The sequence below is a fragment of the Siniperca chuatsi genome, linkage group LG12, assembly GCF_020085105.1.
Source record: "Siniperca chuatsi isolate FFG_IHB_CAS linkage group LG12, ASM2008510v1, whole genome shotgun sequence".
Lineage (NCBI taxonomy): Eukaryota > Metazoa > Chordata > Actinopteri > Centrarchiformes > Sinipercidae > Siniperca > Siniperca chuatsi.
Genome location: NC_058053.1, coordinates 27,431,227 through 27,448,105, shown reverse-complemented (window position 1 = coordinate 27,448,105; position 16,879 = coordinate 27,431,227). Strand labels below are relative to the sequence as shown.

General features: G+C 40.8%; 2 protein-coding genes and 1 pseudogene across 4 annotated transcripts; all 3 read left to right on the top strand.

Annotated features, from left to right (window-relative positions):
- Positions 1-1,066: 1,066 nt before the first annotated feature.
- On the top strand, positions 1,067-2,928 carry LOC122886030 (annotated as a pseudogene).
- A 4,210-nt stretch (positions 2,929-7,138) lies between these two features.
- On the top strand, positions 7,139-9,702 carry LOC122886027 (trace amine-associated receptor 13c-like). 3 transcript variants are annotated; one of them, XM_044217893.1, is made up of 2 exons: positions 7,139-7,722; positions 8,184-9,702. In XM_044217893.1, exons 1-2 carry the CDS (start codon positions 7,649-7,651, stop codon positions 8,998-9,000), a joined length of 891 nt encoding a protein of 296 aa, XP_044073828.1. In that variant the 5' UTR covers positions 7,139-7,648; the 3' UTR covers positions 9,001-9,702. The 3 variants fall into 3 exon arrangements, with proteins under 3 accessions (XP_044073828.1, XP_044073827.1, XP_044073826.1); XM_044217892.1 differs by having other exon boundaries at positions 7,139-7,818; XM_044217891.1 differs by having other exon boundaries at positions 7,139-7,854.
- A 4,359-nt stretch (positions 9,703-14,061) lies between these two features.
- LOC122886028 (trace amine-associated receptor 13c-like) lies at positions 14,062-16,561 on the top strand. Its single transcript, XM_044217894.1, has 2 exons — positions 14,062-14,266; positions 14,626-16,561. The coding sequence occupies exons 1-2, from the start codon at positions 14,094-14,096 to the stop codon at positions 15,440-15,442; spliced, it is 990 nt and encodes a 329-aa protein (XP_044073829.1). The 5' UTR covers positions 14,062-14,093; the 3' UTR covers positions 15,443-16,561.
- Positions 16,562-16,879: the final 318 nt, after the last annotated feature.

The following is a 16,879-nucleotide window of genomic DNA, read 5'->3' as shown; positions in this document are numbered from 1 at the left end:
TGTACTTTGCCTCAGCAAGTGCTCTGCGCCGGCTGCTGTGCTCTACCTCGCGGTGACCGAAGAACAAATTTCTTATCATTAGAAGCGATCATTAGAAGGCAGCATTAGACTCTTGAGTTTAGAAAGGAACAGAGCTGGCAACTGATCACCACCTAGTAAGTGAGTTTGATGAGTTGGTGGGATGGTGAGGATGGACTGGGACTACCTGGTAGAGACCAATGTTTGTGAGGTCTTCAACTCGGAAATCTGCAGGAGCATTTCCCATGTCCTGTGGGAGGCTTGGGACATGGAATCTATTGTGTCATTTTGAAGGCGGCTGCTTGGAGTTGTAGCAAGCCAGGTGGACACCAATAGTGAAGGAAGCCATCAAGCTCAAGAAAGGGGCGTCAAAGAGAATGAAAATTTGCTGCATTCTCATTGGGTGTTGGATTCCACCAAGGCTCCCCCTTGTTGCCAATTCTGTTTGTGATTTTCCTGGAAAGAATCTCAAGCTGTATCAGAGGAGTGGAGAGAGTCTAGTTTGGTGAGGATTGTTCCTCTGCCGATGATGTGGTTCTGCTGACTTCATTGGCCTGTGACCTTCTGCAAACACTGGGGTGGTTTGCATCTGAGATGAGAGTCAGCACCTCCAAGTCTGAGGCCATGGTACTGTATCGGAAAATGGTGGATTGCCACCTTTGGGTTGGGAATGAGTTTTTGCCTCAAGTGAAGGAGTTGTAGAAGTATCTCACTGTCTTGTTCACTAGTGAGGGTAAGATGGGTTGTGAGATCAATAGGTGGTTTGGCGCAACATCAGCTGTGTTATAGGCATTGTACTGGACTGTCGTGACGAAGAGGGAGTGTGATGACAGTATGAATATGAAAGATGAAGATGATGATGGTGTGATATGAAGAACAAGAGGGACGAGGGAGGGAGGGAGCGACGTCAGTATCCAACAGAGACTGAGAGCGAGAGGAGAGGAGGGACAAACTGAATGTCAGAAAGAGATAAATCTATTGTATGATAAAGAGTTTTGGTCAGAATCTGCCAGAGCTGCAGCTTCACCTTTCCTCCTCTCACTGTCTGATGGAGGTTGGTGACGGAGCAGAGCTCTGCTTTCCACAACTCCTCAACACCTCCTGCAAGAAGCCGACACTTCCTTGGTCCGAAGTTGTATTTCTGCACACTCTTCTGTCCTCCATTTCTCCGCTCATTATGGCTCTCAACCTGCTCGTCATCATCTCAGTCTCCCACTTCAGGCAGACATCAATTTCTCAGCAGAGACATCACTTATTACGTTTTATAAATGTGAAAAATGTACTTTTAGCTAGCTACTTTTTCCATTTTCCACATTTGTATGATTCTATGTGTAATGATATTTTTCTCTTTCCCTCCAGGCAGCTCCACACACCCACCAACATCCTCCTCCTCTCTCTGGCTGTCTCAGACTTTCTCGTGGGCCTCCTGCTGATGCCGGGAGAAATCCTCCGAAAAACATCCTGCTGGTTTCTTGGTGACCTTGTGTGTTCTCTGTATAAGTATTTAGTGTTCATCATTACCTCTGCCTCAGTAGGAGACAAAGTGCTCATATCAGCAGACTGATATGTTGCTATTTGTGACCCTCTGCATTACCCCACAAAAATCACTGTGAAAAGAGTCAAACTATGTGTTTGTCTGTGTTGGCTCTGTCCTGTTTTCTACAGCAGTCTCTTTTTAAAAGACAACCTGACTCAACCAGACAGGTATAATTCCTGCTACGGACAGTGTTTGATTGTTATTGACTATGTTGCAGGAGCTGTTGACCTTGTTGTAACCTTTATTGTTCCCATTACTGTCATCATAGTTCTGTATATGAGAGTATTTGCTGTGGCTGTGTCTCAGGCTCGTGCCATGCGCTCTCACATTACAGCTGTCACACTCCAGCGTTCAGTGACTCCGAAGGCAAAGAAATCTGAGCTGAAAGCAGCCAGGACTCTTGGTGTTCTTGTATTTGTGTTTCTAATATGTTTCTGCCCATATTACTGTGTCTCTTTTGCAGGTGATAGTGCGTTCAATGCTTCAACTATGGCTTATGTGATCGATCTGTTCTATTTTAACTCCTGTCTAAACCCTGTGATCTATGCTTTGTTCTACCCCTGGTTTAAAAAAGCTATTAGTCAAATTGTTACGTTTAAGATTCTGCAGCCTGGTTCCAGTGAGGCCAACATACTGTAGAGAGGCTGTGGAGTGACTGAAATACGATCTGCTTGTTCAATTTAAAGATGTGGTTCATTGAGTGAACTCGTAAATCCAAATAGTCAAAATATGAACATAAAGAGATGGATGAAATGCATTTTGTGTGTAATTCTGCTCAATGTAAGCTCCAGATAAACTGTGAAGAATATTTGCATGTTTTAAGTAACGGTGATCATAATTATTAGCGATGCTAGTAAAATGTGGCTGTATTATGACACTTGCTGGCTGTCGCAGATATCTGTGTCTTTTCAGTTCCTGGACTGTCTGTAGCTCTCATGGGAAGTCCTGTCTCACACATTCAGCTTGTGATTAGACACAAGGGTGTAGTTTTCTACTGTTGTGTGTATTCTTTATTCTGTTGCTGTTGTCATTTTATCATAAGCACCATGTACTGTTTCTTGGCATCATCCAGTTTCATCCATTAAGATGTGAATTAACAAACATGATGCACATATTAATTCATAATTAAGTCTTTTCTCTCAGGAAACCGTTTACTTTGTAATAGTAAGAAGTGCAACACAACAGCACTTCTACTGTTATTTATATTGTGGCTGTTGTATCCAGATTCTCACATGCTTTATAGGTATCAAATTCCACAAGGTTGACAGTGTGGTTATTAAACTGAAATTAATTGAATTCAATAAGCATTATGAAACAAAAAAAGGGAAAAGGGTTGTATTAAAATTCCCATAAGAATAAACGAATAAACACAATATAGAACACAAAGTTTTACAATACACTTGATACAATCATGTATGAGTATGGTGGGTTGCAATTTAAAATTATCTTGATGTTATTCATTAAATTTTAAAATAGAAAAAATATAGAAAGTCAAATAAGACTTTACACACATGAATGGCGGTTTTTCAGTTGTGATGAATATAAAGATGAAGAACATTGAACTCGCTTGAGTCCAACTCAAGACTTTATTGTTAAGCAGAACAATATATGGAATACAGTCTCTTCAGACTATACTAGGGTACAATGCACACTTATATAGTCTATTTATCCTGATCTTAAGACCCTCTTCTTTTATCCTCATACAGTCATTACAGGTCTAAATAATAATAAAAAATAAATAAAACTTTATTTATAAAGCACTTATCAAAACAAAGTACAAAGTGCTTCACAACAAGAAAAATAAAATAACACAGTGAATGACGAAATATAAAGAAATAAAACACATGAAATACAGAAAAGCAATAAAATAAACAGTAAAATAAACAGCCAGTTCACGTAAAATCAGGATATGCTTTCAGATAAAAATGTGTTTTGAGACGAGATTTAAACGAAGACACTGACTCAGACAACCTAATTTCTTCGGGCAAGTTGTTCCAGAGCCTCGGGGCCCTGATAGCAAAAGCTCTGTCCCCCTTAGTTTCCATCCTGGACTCAGGAACAGACAGGAGACCCCTGCCCGAAGATCTCAAACTACGTGAAGGTTCATAAGGGATTACAAGGTCTAAATATACCCCCTCCTCATATCCTTATTTAGTCATGTTCTGTAGATTGAAACAAGGGGCACCTCTGTCAGCATATGGTCAAAAATAAAACAAATTATTAAATAAAAAAATGTATTGACATATCAAATCCATGAGATGTGAACAATCAGTAATATCAGTAATGTATGTGAGTGTCAGGGTGAGTGGAAAATAGTGTATGTGTGTCCAGTAATAAATCGCTGCAGTCTGCTGGGCTCTTCAGAGCCATGGCCCAGCCGATACCCAACAGATGTCAGCTGGTTTGGCCTTCCAGTTGCGTCCTGGCCTGTGAGATGTTGCATGCCAAAGGAAAAGACAAAAAACAAAGTCTTGCTCCAGTCTCGGTTGTGGAGCTGGTTCGGGTTGTTCTGCCTATGTTTCGGCATCAGACTCAAACATTTACGGCTGAACCGAAGCCGTAGTTACCGGCTGAAGCAGCTTTGTTTTGGATCACACTACCTTGCTCGTCAGGACCCGCCCTACTCTGCTTCTGATTGGCTAGTAGTCCTTACCTTGGTACTTTGCCTGTGCAACTCCCAACAAAATCGAATAGAAGTGCGACGCCTCACTCGGGAGCTAAAACGGAGCGTTCAAGACAAGAGGTGCTGCAGCAATGAGCAGTATGAGGGAAAATATGGTGTTTTTGAAAATTAAACCATGTCAACCTGTTCTGGTACAACCCCAAAATAAAATTATGAACCTGAAAATGAGCATAATATGACCACTTTAATACATTTCTTGCTATTGAAAAGTGAAGTTGTGTTCCTCGTTTTTTTTTTGTGAACAGGGTCTTGACAATGTCTACTTTATTTTGAGGTTGTATGATCAATTTGATTTATATTTAAGGCATACATCCTTTGTGTTTGCTGACTGTGTGTATGTGTGTGACTAGACAATGTTTTATTGGGATATCTCCTCGCTGGCACCCCAGAAAAAAAAATCAAAACAATAGTTACACACAAAAGCCGTCATAATATGCAGTTAGCCGTAATGGCCATTCCAGGACGCTACTGTCTGTGTTGACTTTTGGTTGGATTCAGAGAAAAGCCTTTAACTTTCCAAATAAACATCATTTTGACAAGACTAATTTTAAAGGATGCTCGTGCAGCTTGCCCTGTCAATTCTCTAGTTTCGAAGCAATCACATTTAAAGTCAACTGTCACTGTCCAGTTCTATGTTTTGTTGTCTACTGACTGCCGAAATCCAATCATGCCTTTTAAATTGAATTCTCCAATTTACTGTCATCGATTGTTCTTGACCATGACAAGGTTTTAATGTCAGGTGATTTAATTATATACTGTACTTTAGCACTTTCAGCCCCCACCCACATAACTGTGGGCAAATTTTAGATTTGATTTTAATCCTGGGTTTGAATATAAATTTGTTCTGTCGGTAGGACAGTTTTGTCTTGCAACACAAGGGCATTATTTTGACATATTGCTCTAAACTAGTGTTGTTCACACAAGGCACATTAGACGCTGTCATTATTTTAATGATGAATCAGCTGCTAATTTTTGGCTCTGTTTTCACTTCCATGAGTCCTAAACTTTCCCAATTTACTAATATTGATGTCCTGGTTGACAGTTTCAGATACTTATGACAGGTCCCTTCAGATCAAATCACAAATCCACCGTTAATCCCTACCCCTGGATCAACGATACCATCATACGTTTGAAAAAGAGAATGTAGGAGGGCCGAATTTAATCCAAATTGCAAGGTCATTACCTTCACGTTAGGGATATTTTAATTTCTTTTAATGCCTGTCAAGGATGATAGATCAGCTTATTTTAATTATCTTATTGATGCTTAAAGGAATACTCCTAGTGTCGTATTCTGTCGTACATGGTGTGGTATGGTATGTGGACCCAAATGCAGATGACCAGGAAGCGGTATGAAGTGAAGTAGCTGGATGGCTACAGTGTTTATTGTGGGTGATGGTTTACAGGCAGGTACAGGCAGATAGACCAGTAGGCAGAAAAATGGGTTACTGGCTGGCAGTGGTGGAACCAGGGAAGTGAGTCTAATGTGGCTAAACAGTCCAATAGGGAGCAGGCAAGGTACGAAATCCAGAATCCAGCCAAGGTCCAAGGGAGACAAAGAATCCAATACAAAACTCACGGTAAGAATGCTGGGGATCAGGGTAAAGGAACCAGGTACAACAAAAGGTGCCCCCAACGGCGACACACCCAAAAGTCAGGAACACCCACACGACGAGAACAGAACTCAAGACAGGAACAACACCAAACAGAAATCACACCATGCATTAACAACACCATAAAGTAACAACAATGATCCAACACTGAACAAAGACAGAGACCCGGACTAAATACCCTAGGGGAGGTGAAACAATGAGACACAGGTGCAAACAATCAAGGAAGGGCCAACAATCAAAACTGGAGGGAAAGCAAACAAAGACAGGAAGTAAAACCACAAGACACACAAGGAGAGGGACACGCTACAAAATAAAACAGGAAATGAAAAACCCTCAAATTATAAACCTAGGTTCTTATTTCTTACTATTGACGGTGTAGTCCCTCATTCGTCCAGGAGTGTTCTATCGTAGAAAAGTTTCAATCGTAGTCATCTGGACACTGTTTTCAGAATCAAGACGTTTCGGCTCCCATCCGGAAGTCATTCTCAATTGTGAAAAAATGGAACAGGAACTCAGAAATTTAAGCTACTCTGTGTTACATAAGCCCTGTCCTCAGGAAGGAGTCTACCTGAGTATCTGTTGATTAGCTAGTTTCACCTGAAACTGACCTAATTGTTTCCATGATGGCCCAGTAATCAGTAATCAGGCCTATTGTTTTCTGGCTGCACCTCCCTCATCACTGTTAAGTACCTGATTAGCATGTGATTGGCGTGACCAAGGTGCCAATACACTGTGGTAAACTTTGGGCAGATTGAATCTCAGACCACCATTTCTGTTCAAAGAGGGGTTTTCTTTTTTCACAAAAATGGCTTCCTTGACTCCTCTTTCAAACGAACTCTTCTCTCTACTTAGAATCTTCACCTCGCTCTCTTCAAATGTGTGGTTTGTAGCTTTTAGATGCAAACGCACGGCGCTCTGCAATCCTGAGTTAGCGTGTCATCTGTGCTGATAAAGTCTTTTGTGAAGTGGCTGTTTAGGTGAGGTACAATTGAGAATGACTTCCGGATGGGAGCCAAAACGTCTTGATTCTGAAAACAGTGTCCAGATGACTACAACTGAAACCTTTTCTACGATTTCTTACTATTGACTATCTTTTGTGTGGCCGCCTTACTTCAGCGGTGAGGCGATGTAACACTGTCTGGGAAGGCTAGTTTGAGTAATAGATCCATGCGTTTAGTGGCTTATCAGACACATAAAACACTTCACAGCAGTTCATAATATTATGAAAAGGGATTTTATAACTCACTGTAAAGTTATCACAGCAAGAATCATTCCATTTTTTGGCGCAAGGATTGCTAGGTAAACAATATAAATACTGCATTCCCATTACAGCGTGTAGTCCACCATAAAATCAAATGTGCGCTTGCGCATATTTGATTTGCAAACAGTGCAACATCATATTGCGCTGCCACAAATGTTAAGCCAGGCTCATCTCTTTTGCTGGACCCTTCTGCGTTGGCACCTCTTCTGTGTGGATTAGCCCCATCGAAATGAACAAGTGGGGAGTTTTTTCAATGCAGTACTATTGTCTGTCGAAACACTGTTTAAGTGACTTAAAAAAGGGTAGAGGGATAGGACAAAATAAAGGAAACAATGGTAGAGAATAACAGAGGGGAGATGGGAGAGAGAGACTGTGAGAGAAGCAGGGTTACAGGGGAAATGATGGTGTGATGTGGAGAGCGAGGGAGGAGGGGCATCAGGGGCCAACAGACACTGAGAGATAGAAGAGGGGAGGAATTAAGAGAACGTGAGAGAGGTAAATCAGTTGCCAGAGTTGCAGCAATCTGCAGATCTCTGAAGATGGAGGTTGATGGAGAGGAGCTCTGCTTTCCACAACTCCTCAACACCTCCTGCAGGAAGCCCACAACTCCTTGGTCCGAAGCTGTGCTCCTTCACATTGTTCTGTCCTCCATCTCTCTGCTCACTGTGGCTCTCAACCTGCTCGTCATCATCTCAGTCTCCCACTTCAGGCAGAGATTAACTTCTCAGCTTCTCTTACATTTTCTGTAAATTAAAAATGTGAACAGCTACTGTAGATTTAGACGAATTGTGTTTGAGCTATACTGAGTAATGTTGCACCTGTGATACTAGAATTATATTCTGCTCTGCTGACTGTTTTTGCATAAGAAATGTCAAATGTCTGACTTTCACACAGAAGATTGTGGTTCATGTCTTATCTCTCACCAATAATCAACATTGGTTTCTATCCACTGTGACCTCAACCAAGAAAACATTCACACTCCTAATTTTTTTCTTGTTGGAATAGTTGTTTGGGTTGTTGTGTCATTTAGATATGAGGACTTGTTAATTTAATGATGCTTTTCTTTCCCTCCAGGCAGCTCCACACACCCACCAACATCCTCCTCCTCTCTCTGGCTGTCTCAGACTTTCTTGTGGGCCTCCTGCTGATGCCGGGAGAAATCCTCCGAAAAACATCCTGCTGGTTTCTTGGTGACCTTGTGTGTTCTCTGTATAATTATGTGTCCTTCATCATTACCTCTGTCTCAGTAGGAGACATGGTGCTCATATCAGCAGACCGATATGTGGCTATTTGTGACCCTCTGCATTACCCCACAAGAATCACTGCGAGAAGAGTCAAACTCTGTGTTTGTCTGTGTTGGCTCTGTTCTGTTTTCTACAGCAGTCTCTTTTTAAAAGACAACCTGACTCAGCCAGACAGGTATATTTCCTGCTATGGAGAGTGTGTGATTGTTATTGACTATGTTGCAGGAGCTGTTGACCTTGTTTTAACCTTTATTGTTCCCATTACTGTCATCATAGTTCTGTATATGAGTGTATTTGCTGTGGCTGTGTCTCAGGCTCGTGCCATGCGCTCTCACATTACAGCTGTCGCACTCCAGCTTTCAGTGACTCCAAAGGCAAAGAAATCTGAGCTGAAAGCAGCCAGGACTCTTGGCGTTCTCATAGTTGTGTTTCTAATATGTTTCTGCCCATATTATGGTGTCTCTCTTGCAGGGGACAGCTTGCTCAATACTTCTTCTGCATCCTTTGTGATGTATCTGTTTTATTCTAACTCTTGTGTAAACCCTGTGATCTATGCTTTGTTCTACCCCTGGTTTAGAAAATCAGTTAAACTCATTGTTACTCTTCAGATACTGCAGCCTGGCTCCTGTGAGACCAAAATACTGTAGTGAGGCTGTGGCGTGACTGAATTGAGATCTGCTTTACAATTTTCTTTCACTGAATTCAAAATACAAAAAGTAAAAGTGAAATCCCTTCCTTTTCTCTCTTTATATAGTATATAAAAGCATCGCTCTGCTCTTTGCCAATTTCATATAAGGATTATAACTTTATACATATGTAGGACAAAAGAATAATTTGACAAGTTATAACTAAATAATGATTTTGTTCTCATCAGTTTCATTATAATTGTTGTGTATTGTTGTCTCTCTGCTGCTTTTTTCTTTTTTTATAAGAAAGTAAAAGTAAAATAATAGTAAGATGGAAGAAAACCTCAGACCCAATTCAAAGAGAGACACCCCCCCCCAGAGGCCTAGTGCTGCAGTTGGAGATTGAGGCTGGGGAAATGACTCGCACAGAAATAAGCTGTTTTACTAGTTGGTAGATTAAAATAATAATGATGATAATAATGGGATTATAATTCCTATACCCTATCCCTATATCCCACAAATTTGATAAGGGAGGTGGGTCAAGCATGTAGGAGGAGAAATTGAAACATCATGTACAAAATGACTGTTGTTGAAAACCATCTGAATTTTCAATCCACCAGACAATTATTTCACATTTCATTTTGTATTTAAACTGTTATTTATGTACACATCTGTAAACTCAAATTAATTAATCGGAAACAGTAAAACAATTCCAACAATGTAGTATATTGCTTTTTGCTAAAAAGTCCACAAAGCATGGCTCTGCCTTTGACAGATGTTAAAATTACAGTTGTGTGGCACCACTACACCTGTCAGTAGAGTAAATGTGTTTTTGTAGGGATATATATATATATATATTATGTAGAACATTGTGAATGAATGCTCAGCAGTGATTTTTAACACAGCATAGGTTAATGTGGCCAATGTGCTAATGAGTAGCACTAAGCTTATCTGCTAGCATGTTTGTCAATTACAGAGATAATTTTGTCCAATTCAACATCAGTTGCTTACTTTATCTAACACACCTTATTTTCATTATTTGTCTATTATTTGATCCAAATACTGAAGGTCCTGATTCAAAAATAGTAAGGTCATAAGATTAAATTATTGATAAAATTTAAACTGAAACAATACAGCATACACCCAACTTACGTTAAATATACCACACAACAATAAAAACCCCAAAACACCAACACAATCAAATCAATCAATCTCACATAGACGCACATGTAACCTGACTGTATAAGAAACAGGTGCTACCATATGAGCACACACACACACACACACACATACACACATACAGTAATTAACCAAAAGCCTGGGAGAATAGGAAAGTTTTGAGTTTACTTTTGAAAGTGGACACAGTTGTGATGGACATCAAGTCAGCAGACAGCTTGTTCTAGAAAGCAGGACCACAGTAACTGAATGCACCCTCACCGGACCTGGATCTAATATTGGGGATAGGCGCTATACAAGTACAGTCCATTTCCACGATTGTGATTGTGTATACTATGATTTCCTGTTGTGAATCTATTCTGTTCACTTGACAACATCTGTTGCATGTGTGTCCGTCCTGGGAGAGGGATCCCTCCTTCGCTTTCCTATGTTGGGATCACTGGGACTCCACAGATGAATTTGTTCATTTGTGTGAGCTGAACAGAACTTTTATTATGAAACTGAGCCATGGAACTCACACAGAACTCCCACAATCCTCCAGGTATTCACACCTAGAGTAGGTGTGAACTCCCCCCATGGACCCAGCATTCAGCTACCATTGGCCAGCATGACTTTTGACCTATGTCGTCACCAGGTCAATACAATGGTCAGCTGCGCTTTCTTCTCTCTCTTTCTCCTGGAATTATCTTCACTGCAGCAGACAGATGCAGCTGTAGCTTTGTATGCTAACTAACTCCTTTTTACGTGGCATTGTTATCCTTAAACACAACCACACATAACGGAGAGGAACTTTAAAGAGGCCATATTATGCTTTTTCGGGTTGTCTCTGCCCTTTATTGTGTTGTATAGCATTTTTGTGCATGTAAAAGGTCTGAAAAGTCACAAAGCCAAAAATCCGTGCCAAAGGGAGGTCTTGTCTCCCACAGAAAACACTGCCTGACACGCCTTGTTGGAATTCCCGCCTCTTGTTTCGTAACTTGGTTACGTAACCAAGGAACACATTTGCATAATACACGGCTAGCGGCTAATTTGGCACGCCCTCAAACAGAGCTAGAGCGAGGCCCGGGAAGTTTGGGTTTGTGCAGCACGTCTCAGAGTCAGAATCTGGGTCTAAGTGGTACGGCAGAAACGACGCCATTGTTGCCTAGCAACACTGGTGTTTTCAGCTGCTTCAGAAGCCTCTAGTGAGGGGCATCACATTTCTGGCAAACACTCCAAGCTGTTAACCAATAACAACAGCGACTGGGCTTTTCAGGAGGGGTCCTTAAAGATCCAGAATGCTGCGGCCCGTGTACTGACAAGAACTAGGAAAAGAGATCATATTTCTCCAATATTAGCTTCTCTGCACTGACTCCCTGTAAAATTTAGAATAGAATTTAAAATCCTTCTCCTCACTTACAAAGCTCTTAATGGTCAGGCACCATCTTATCTTAAACAGCTCATAATACCATATTACCCCAGTAGAACACTGCGCTCCCAGGATGCAGGGTTACTTGTGGTTCCTACAGTCTCCAAAAGTAGACTGGGAGCCAGAGCCTTCAGTTATCAAGCTCCTCTCCTGTGGAATCAGGTCCCAGTTTGGGTTCGGGAGGCAGACACCATCTCCAGATTTAAGAGTAGCCTTAAGACTTTCCTCTTTGATAAAGCTTAAAGTTAGGGCTGGCTTGGGTGAGTCCTGACCCATCCCTTAGTTCTGCTGCTATAGGCCTAGACTGCCGGGAGACTTCCCATGATGCACTGAGCTCCTCTCTCCTCCTCTCCCTCTCCATCTGTATGCATTTTTATCCCATTACTGCATGTTACTAACTCTACATCTTCTCTCTCCCGTAGTTTTGTGCTTTCTCATCTCTCTCCTCTCTCCTTCTGTCGCCTTCAGCAGGTATTTCTGCCTCCGGAGCTGCAGAGACTGGATCTGTGCTTGTGGGCCACCTGCTGCCCACAAGCAGCAGGTGGCCCACATGCTTGTGCATGTAAACATATTAAAGAAGAACCCGAACATGATATAATTAACTTGAAAATGTGAATAATGTCCTATTTAAAGCTCCCTTTTCACATGCATTGCATTGTCTGACCAAGTGTGATCAGGCAGATCAGAGAAACGAGCACACACACACACACACATACACACACACACACACACACACACACACACTTTGTTCTTTAGTTAAGTGCATTTTCATTAGGTTTCATCTTGTGTGTTGCTTTGTTTGTCTTTTAAATAAATGCTTGTAGATAATCATGCTGGTTTATTTAATGTTGCACAAGAGTGAATGCTGCCAACCTCTTCTATGTTGAACTCCAAGCCCTTCTACCTAGTTCCAAATTAATGTTTAGTGTATATTATGAGAGTCAATAACTTTATGGACCATCATTATCTCATCTTTAAGAGTGGTGCCCTGAGGAACTTTATTAATTAAAGTTATTACTTATTATTATCTTTGATAATTGTGATAGCCAAATTTAATTCATTGCACCTACAGTTTGGTGCCCCTTTAACCATTGTAATTCTCTACACCTGCTTCTCTGCTCTTCAGTCCCCAGGCGGCACACCTGAGCTTTCCTGCCCTGCAGATCTCCAGTGTCCAGGTCAACCTTCTCCTTGGTTCTCCCCGCTCATTAAAGGGTGACACACGTACGAATATAGATAGTAGTTACCTGGATGTAACTCCAGTTCTATGAGTACATACTGAGCCCCCCTACTGCATGGCCAGCTGGCCCCTGTCATCTGTTAATGAGCTCAAAAGGGAGCTGAGCGAGAGGTGTGCAGCTGTTTTATAGGGCATGTATGCTACCACCTGACTGGGCAGTGAGTGCAATGATCTGACTAAACTAATAGCAAAGCCCATTAGAGGCCCCTGCACTTACTCCTAGAACTGGGGTTACATCCAGGTAACTACTGTTTTTGTTTGTTTTTTACCTGCGGATGACACACGATGAAAGGATGCAACACCACCAGGACATAATATAATAACATAATAAATAAATAAAATAAATCAGGTTCTGTTTAACTATCCTTTTTTCCTTACATGCTACAAAAACTAGATACATTTCTTGGGGATGCTATTCTTGCTGGTCCTCCACCCAGCAACGTCTATGTACACAACCATTATTAACACAATATAGTAGTTTTAAAGATGTACTGGTTTGTACTGCAAGCACATAAGTCCTGCGCCAGGGACTCCATTTGTGTGGATGTGTCACTTCAGCTGCCGGTAAGGCGATGTAACATGGTCTGCGAATGCAAGATTGAGTGACAGGTCCAGAGTTTGAAAGCTTATTTGACACCAAAACACTTCATAGCAGCTTATAATATTATGAAAATGGATTTCAAAACTCACTGTAAAGTTATCACAACATCAATCATTCCATCTTTTGGCACAAGGATTGCCAGGTAAATAATACTGTGTTCACATTAGCTTATTCCACCATAAATGTGCGCTTTTATTTGATTTGCCAACACAGTGTGATGTCATATTGCACTGCCACAAAAGTTGAGCCCATCTATTCTCTTTTGTTGGATAATGTTATGATATTTCCCCCCCTGGACTCTTCTGCGTTGGCACCTCTGCTGTGTGAAGTGGCCTCATTGAAATTAGCAAGTGGGGAGTTTTTTCAATGCAGTACTGTTGTCTGTTCAAATACTGCTTAAGTGACATTAAAAAGGGGGTAGAGAGGTAGGAAAAAGGAAAGGAAACAATGGTAGAGAATAAGAGGGGGTATAGGAGAGCGAGACAGTGAAAGAGACCAGGTGGCAAGGAAAGTGATGAAGATGATGGTGTGATGTGCAGAGTAATGGAGGAGGGGCATCAGAGTCCAACATACACTGAGAGAAATAAGAAGGGAGGAGTTAAGATAATGTGAAAGAAGTAAATCACATTACATGACTCAATTTTGTTCAGAAAGCTGCCAGAGCTGCAGCAATCTGCAGATCTCTGAAGATGGAAGTTGATGACGGAGCAGAGCTCTGCTTTCCACAACTCCTCAACACCTCCTGCAGGAAGCCCACATCTCCTTGGTCCGAAGCTGTGCTCCTTCACATTGTGCTGTCCTCCATCTCTCTGCTCACTGTGGCTCTCAACCTGCTCGTCATCATCTCAGTCTCCCACTTCAGGTATAAATTAATTGCTCACCTTCTCTTACATTTTTTGTAACTTGAAAATGTGAACAGCTACTGCAGATTTGGAAGAACTGAGCTATACTGAGTAATGTTGCACCTGTGATGCTATAATTATATTCTGCTCTGCTGACTGTTTTTGCATAAGAAATGTCAAATGTCTGACTTTCACACAGAAGATTGTGGTTCATGTCTTATCTCTCACCAATAATCAACATTGGTTTCTATCCACTGTGACCTCAACCAAGAAAACATTCACACTCCTAATTTTTTTCTTGTTGGAATAGTTGTTTGGGTTGTCGTGTCATTTAGATATGAGGACTTGTTAATGTAATGATGCTTTTCTTTCCCTCCAGGCAGCTCCACACACCCACCAACATCCTCCTCCTCTCTCTGGCTGTCTCAGACTTTCTCGTGGGCCTCCTGCTGATGCCGGGAGAAATCCTCCGAAAAACAGCCTGCTGGTTTCTTGGTGACCTTGTGTGTTGTGGGTATAAATTTATGTCCTGCATCATTCCCATTGTCTCAGTAGGAGACATGGTGCTCATTTCAGTCGACAGACATGTTGCTATTTGTGACCCTCTGCGTTACCCCACAAGAATCACTGGCAGAAGAGTCAAACTCTGTGTTTGTCTGTGTTGGCTCTTTTCTGTTTTCTACAGCAGTGTCTTTCTAAAGGATGACCTGACTCAACCAGACAGGTATAATTCCTGCTATGGAGAGTGTGTGATTGACGTTGACTATGTTGCAGGAGCTGTTGACATTGTTTTGACCTTTCTTATTCCCATTACTGTCATCATAGTTCTGTATATGAGAGTATTTGCTGTGGCTGTGTCTCAGGCTCGTGCCATGCGCTCTCACATTACAGCTGTCACACTCCAGCGTTCAGTGACTCCGAAGGCAAAGAAATCTGAGCTGAAAGCAGCCAGGACTCTTGGTGTTCTTGTATTTGTGTTTCTAATATGTTTCTGCCCATATCATTGTGTGTCTCTTGCAAGGGACAGCTTAATCAGTACTTCTTCTGTGTCCTTCATGATCTATCTGTTGTATTTTAACTCTTGTCTAAACCCTGTGATCTATGCTTTGTTCTACCCCTGGTTTAGAAAAGCAGTTAAACTCATTGTTACTCTTCAGATACTGCGGCCTGGCTCCTGTGAGGCCAACATACTGTAGAGAGGCTGTGGCGTGACTGAGATGAGATCTGCTCTACAAATGTTTTCACTGAATTCAAAATTCAAAAAGTCTTCTCTCTGTATACAGCATATTAACAGTATGTGTGAAATGTGTCGCTCTATTCATTGTCAATTTTATGTAAGGATTAAAATTAATTGTATTTTTAGGAAAAATAATAATTATGAGAAAATGGCTAGCAGAAAAATTAGAAGTTTTACTAGTTGATAGAAACTGAAAACTAAACAATGGGATTATATTTTCTATACCCTATCCTTATGTCCCACAAATGTGACAGGGGAAGTTGGTCAAGCATGTAGGAGAAGAAAATGGAAAATAATGCGTGTACAAAATGACTGTTGTTGAAACCATGTGAATTTTCAATCTGTTTAACAATTATCAATACTTTGTGCTACAGACACATTTTGTTTTTTATTTAAATTGTTACTTACACATCTGTAATCTCAAATGAATCAATCACAACCTTTTGGATATTATATTTTGTCATTTATTCTGAATTGCAAAATTCTCAATTGACCCTAACAAATGAAAACAGTGACAAAGGTAATTATGATAATACGAGCAAAGAAATCTGCAATCAAGAAAAGGAGGGAGAGAGAAGAGAGAATATGCAGCAGCATGATGGTCTCAATGTGGAAGACGTTTTTCTAGCAGTGTTACAAGATACTACTCTAATACTCTAATTCAAGTAAATGTCCTGTATTCAAAGTTTTACTTTAAATTACAGAAGTGTTGTATAAATTAAGAAAATTGAATGCAGAATGATGCCTTTTAGTGACAGCTTTATGCAAATGTGGTTTTAAAAATTATTTGGTTGGCTCTGTGTAAATACATTATCCATATATGCAGACACATCCAGGTCAAGTTTTTTTCCTATTAACAGGAATCATGATATCTAATGTGCTGTAGCCCAAAATGTATATGTTTACATATATGTGGGGCTAAAAGTATAGACAACTTCCTACACCTTTAATTGTACTAACTGTACAGGCTGACTGTAGAATATTTTATGTCTTTTTATGCATTGGGAAGGATTATTCAATGTACAGTCTGCATGCTTGAATTGTCAGTTATTCATGAAATACTCCTGACTTTCCAGAAGATGGAGCTGTTGGCTTAATTTTTCCACGATAGAAATGAAGTAAAGCAGTTGAGGTGTATCAAGGATGACTTAGTGGGAAACTTTTTCCCGCATCCCTTGAGTTTTTACTTTTACATTAAAGTAGGCATGAATACCTTTTCTAGCCACTTTAAATAATGATCACAGGCAGCTGCTGTGATTTAACCAGTGTCATATATTTTTCAACAGCCCTCTCTGTCACTAGAGGTCTCTGTGTCCCTCTCTGCACAGTGCACATATACAGTACATACCACTCTTAACTACCACTCATTTGCTTCCTTGAATGGCAGTTTTCTCTG

Bases quoted from the DNA above. Each gene is read 5' to 3' on its own strand.
- LOC122886028 (XM_044217894.1), top strand. From the start codon at position 14,094: ATGGAAGTTGATGACGGAGCAGAGCTCTGCTTTCCACAACTCCTCAAC. The intron at 14,267-14,625 runs GTATAAATTAAT...CTTTCCCTCCAG, and splicing joins ATCTCAGTCTCCCACTTCAG to GCAGCTCCACACACCCACCA.
- LOC122886027 (XM_044217891.1), top strand. From the start codon at position 7,649: ATGGAGGTTGATGGAGAGGAGCTCTGCTTTCCACAACTCCTCAACACC. The intron at 7,855-8,183 runs GTAAATTAAAAA...CTTTCCCTCCAG, and splicing joins CAGCTTCTCTTACATTTTCT to GCAGCTCCACACACCCACCA.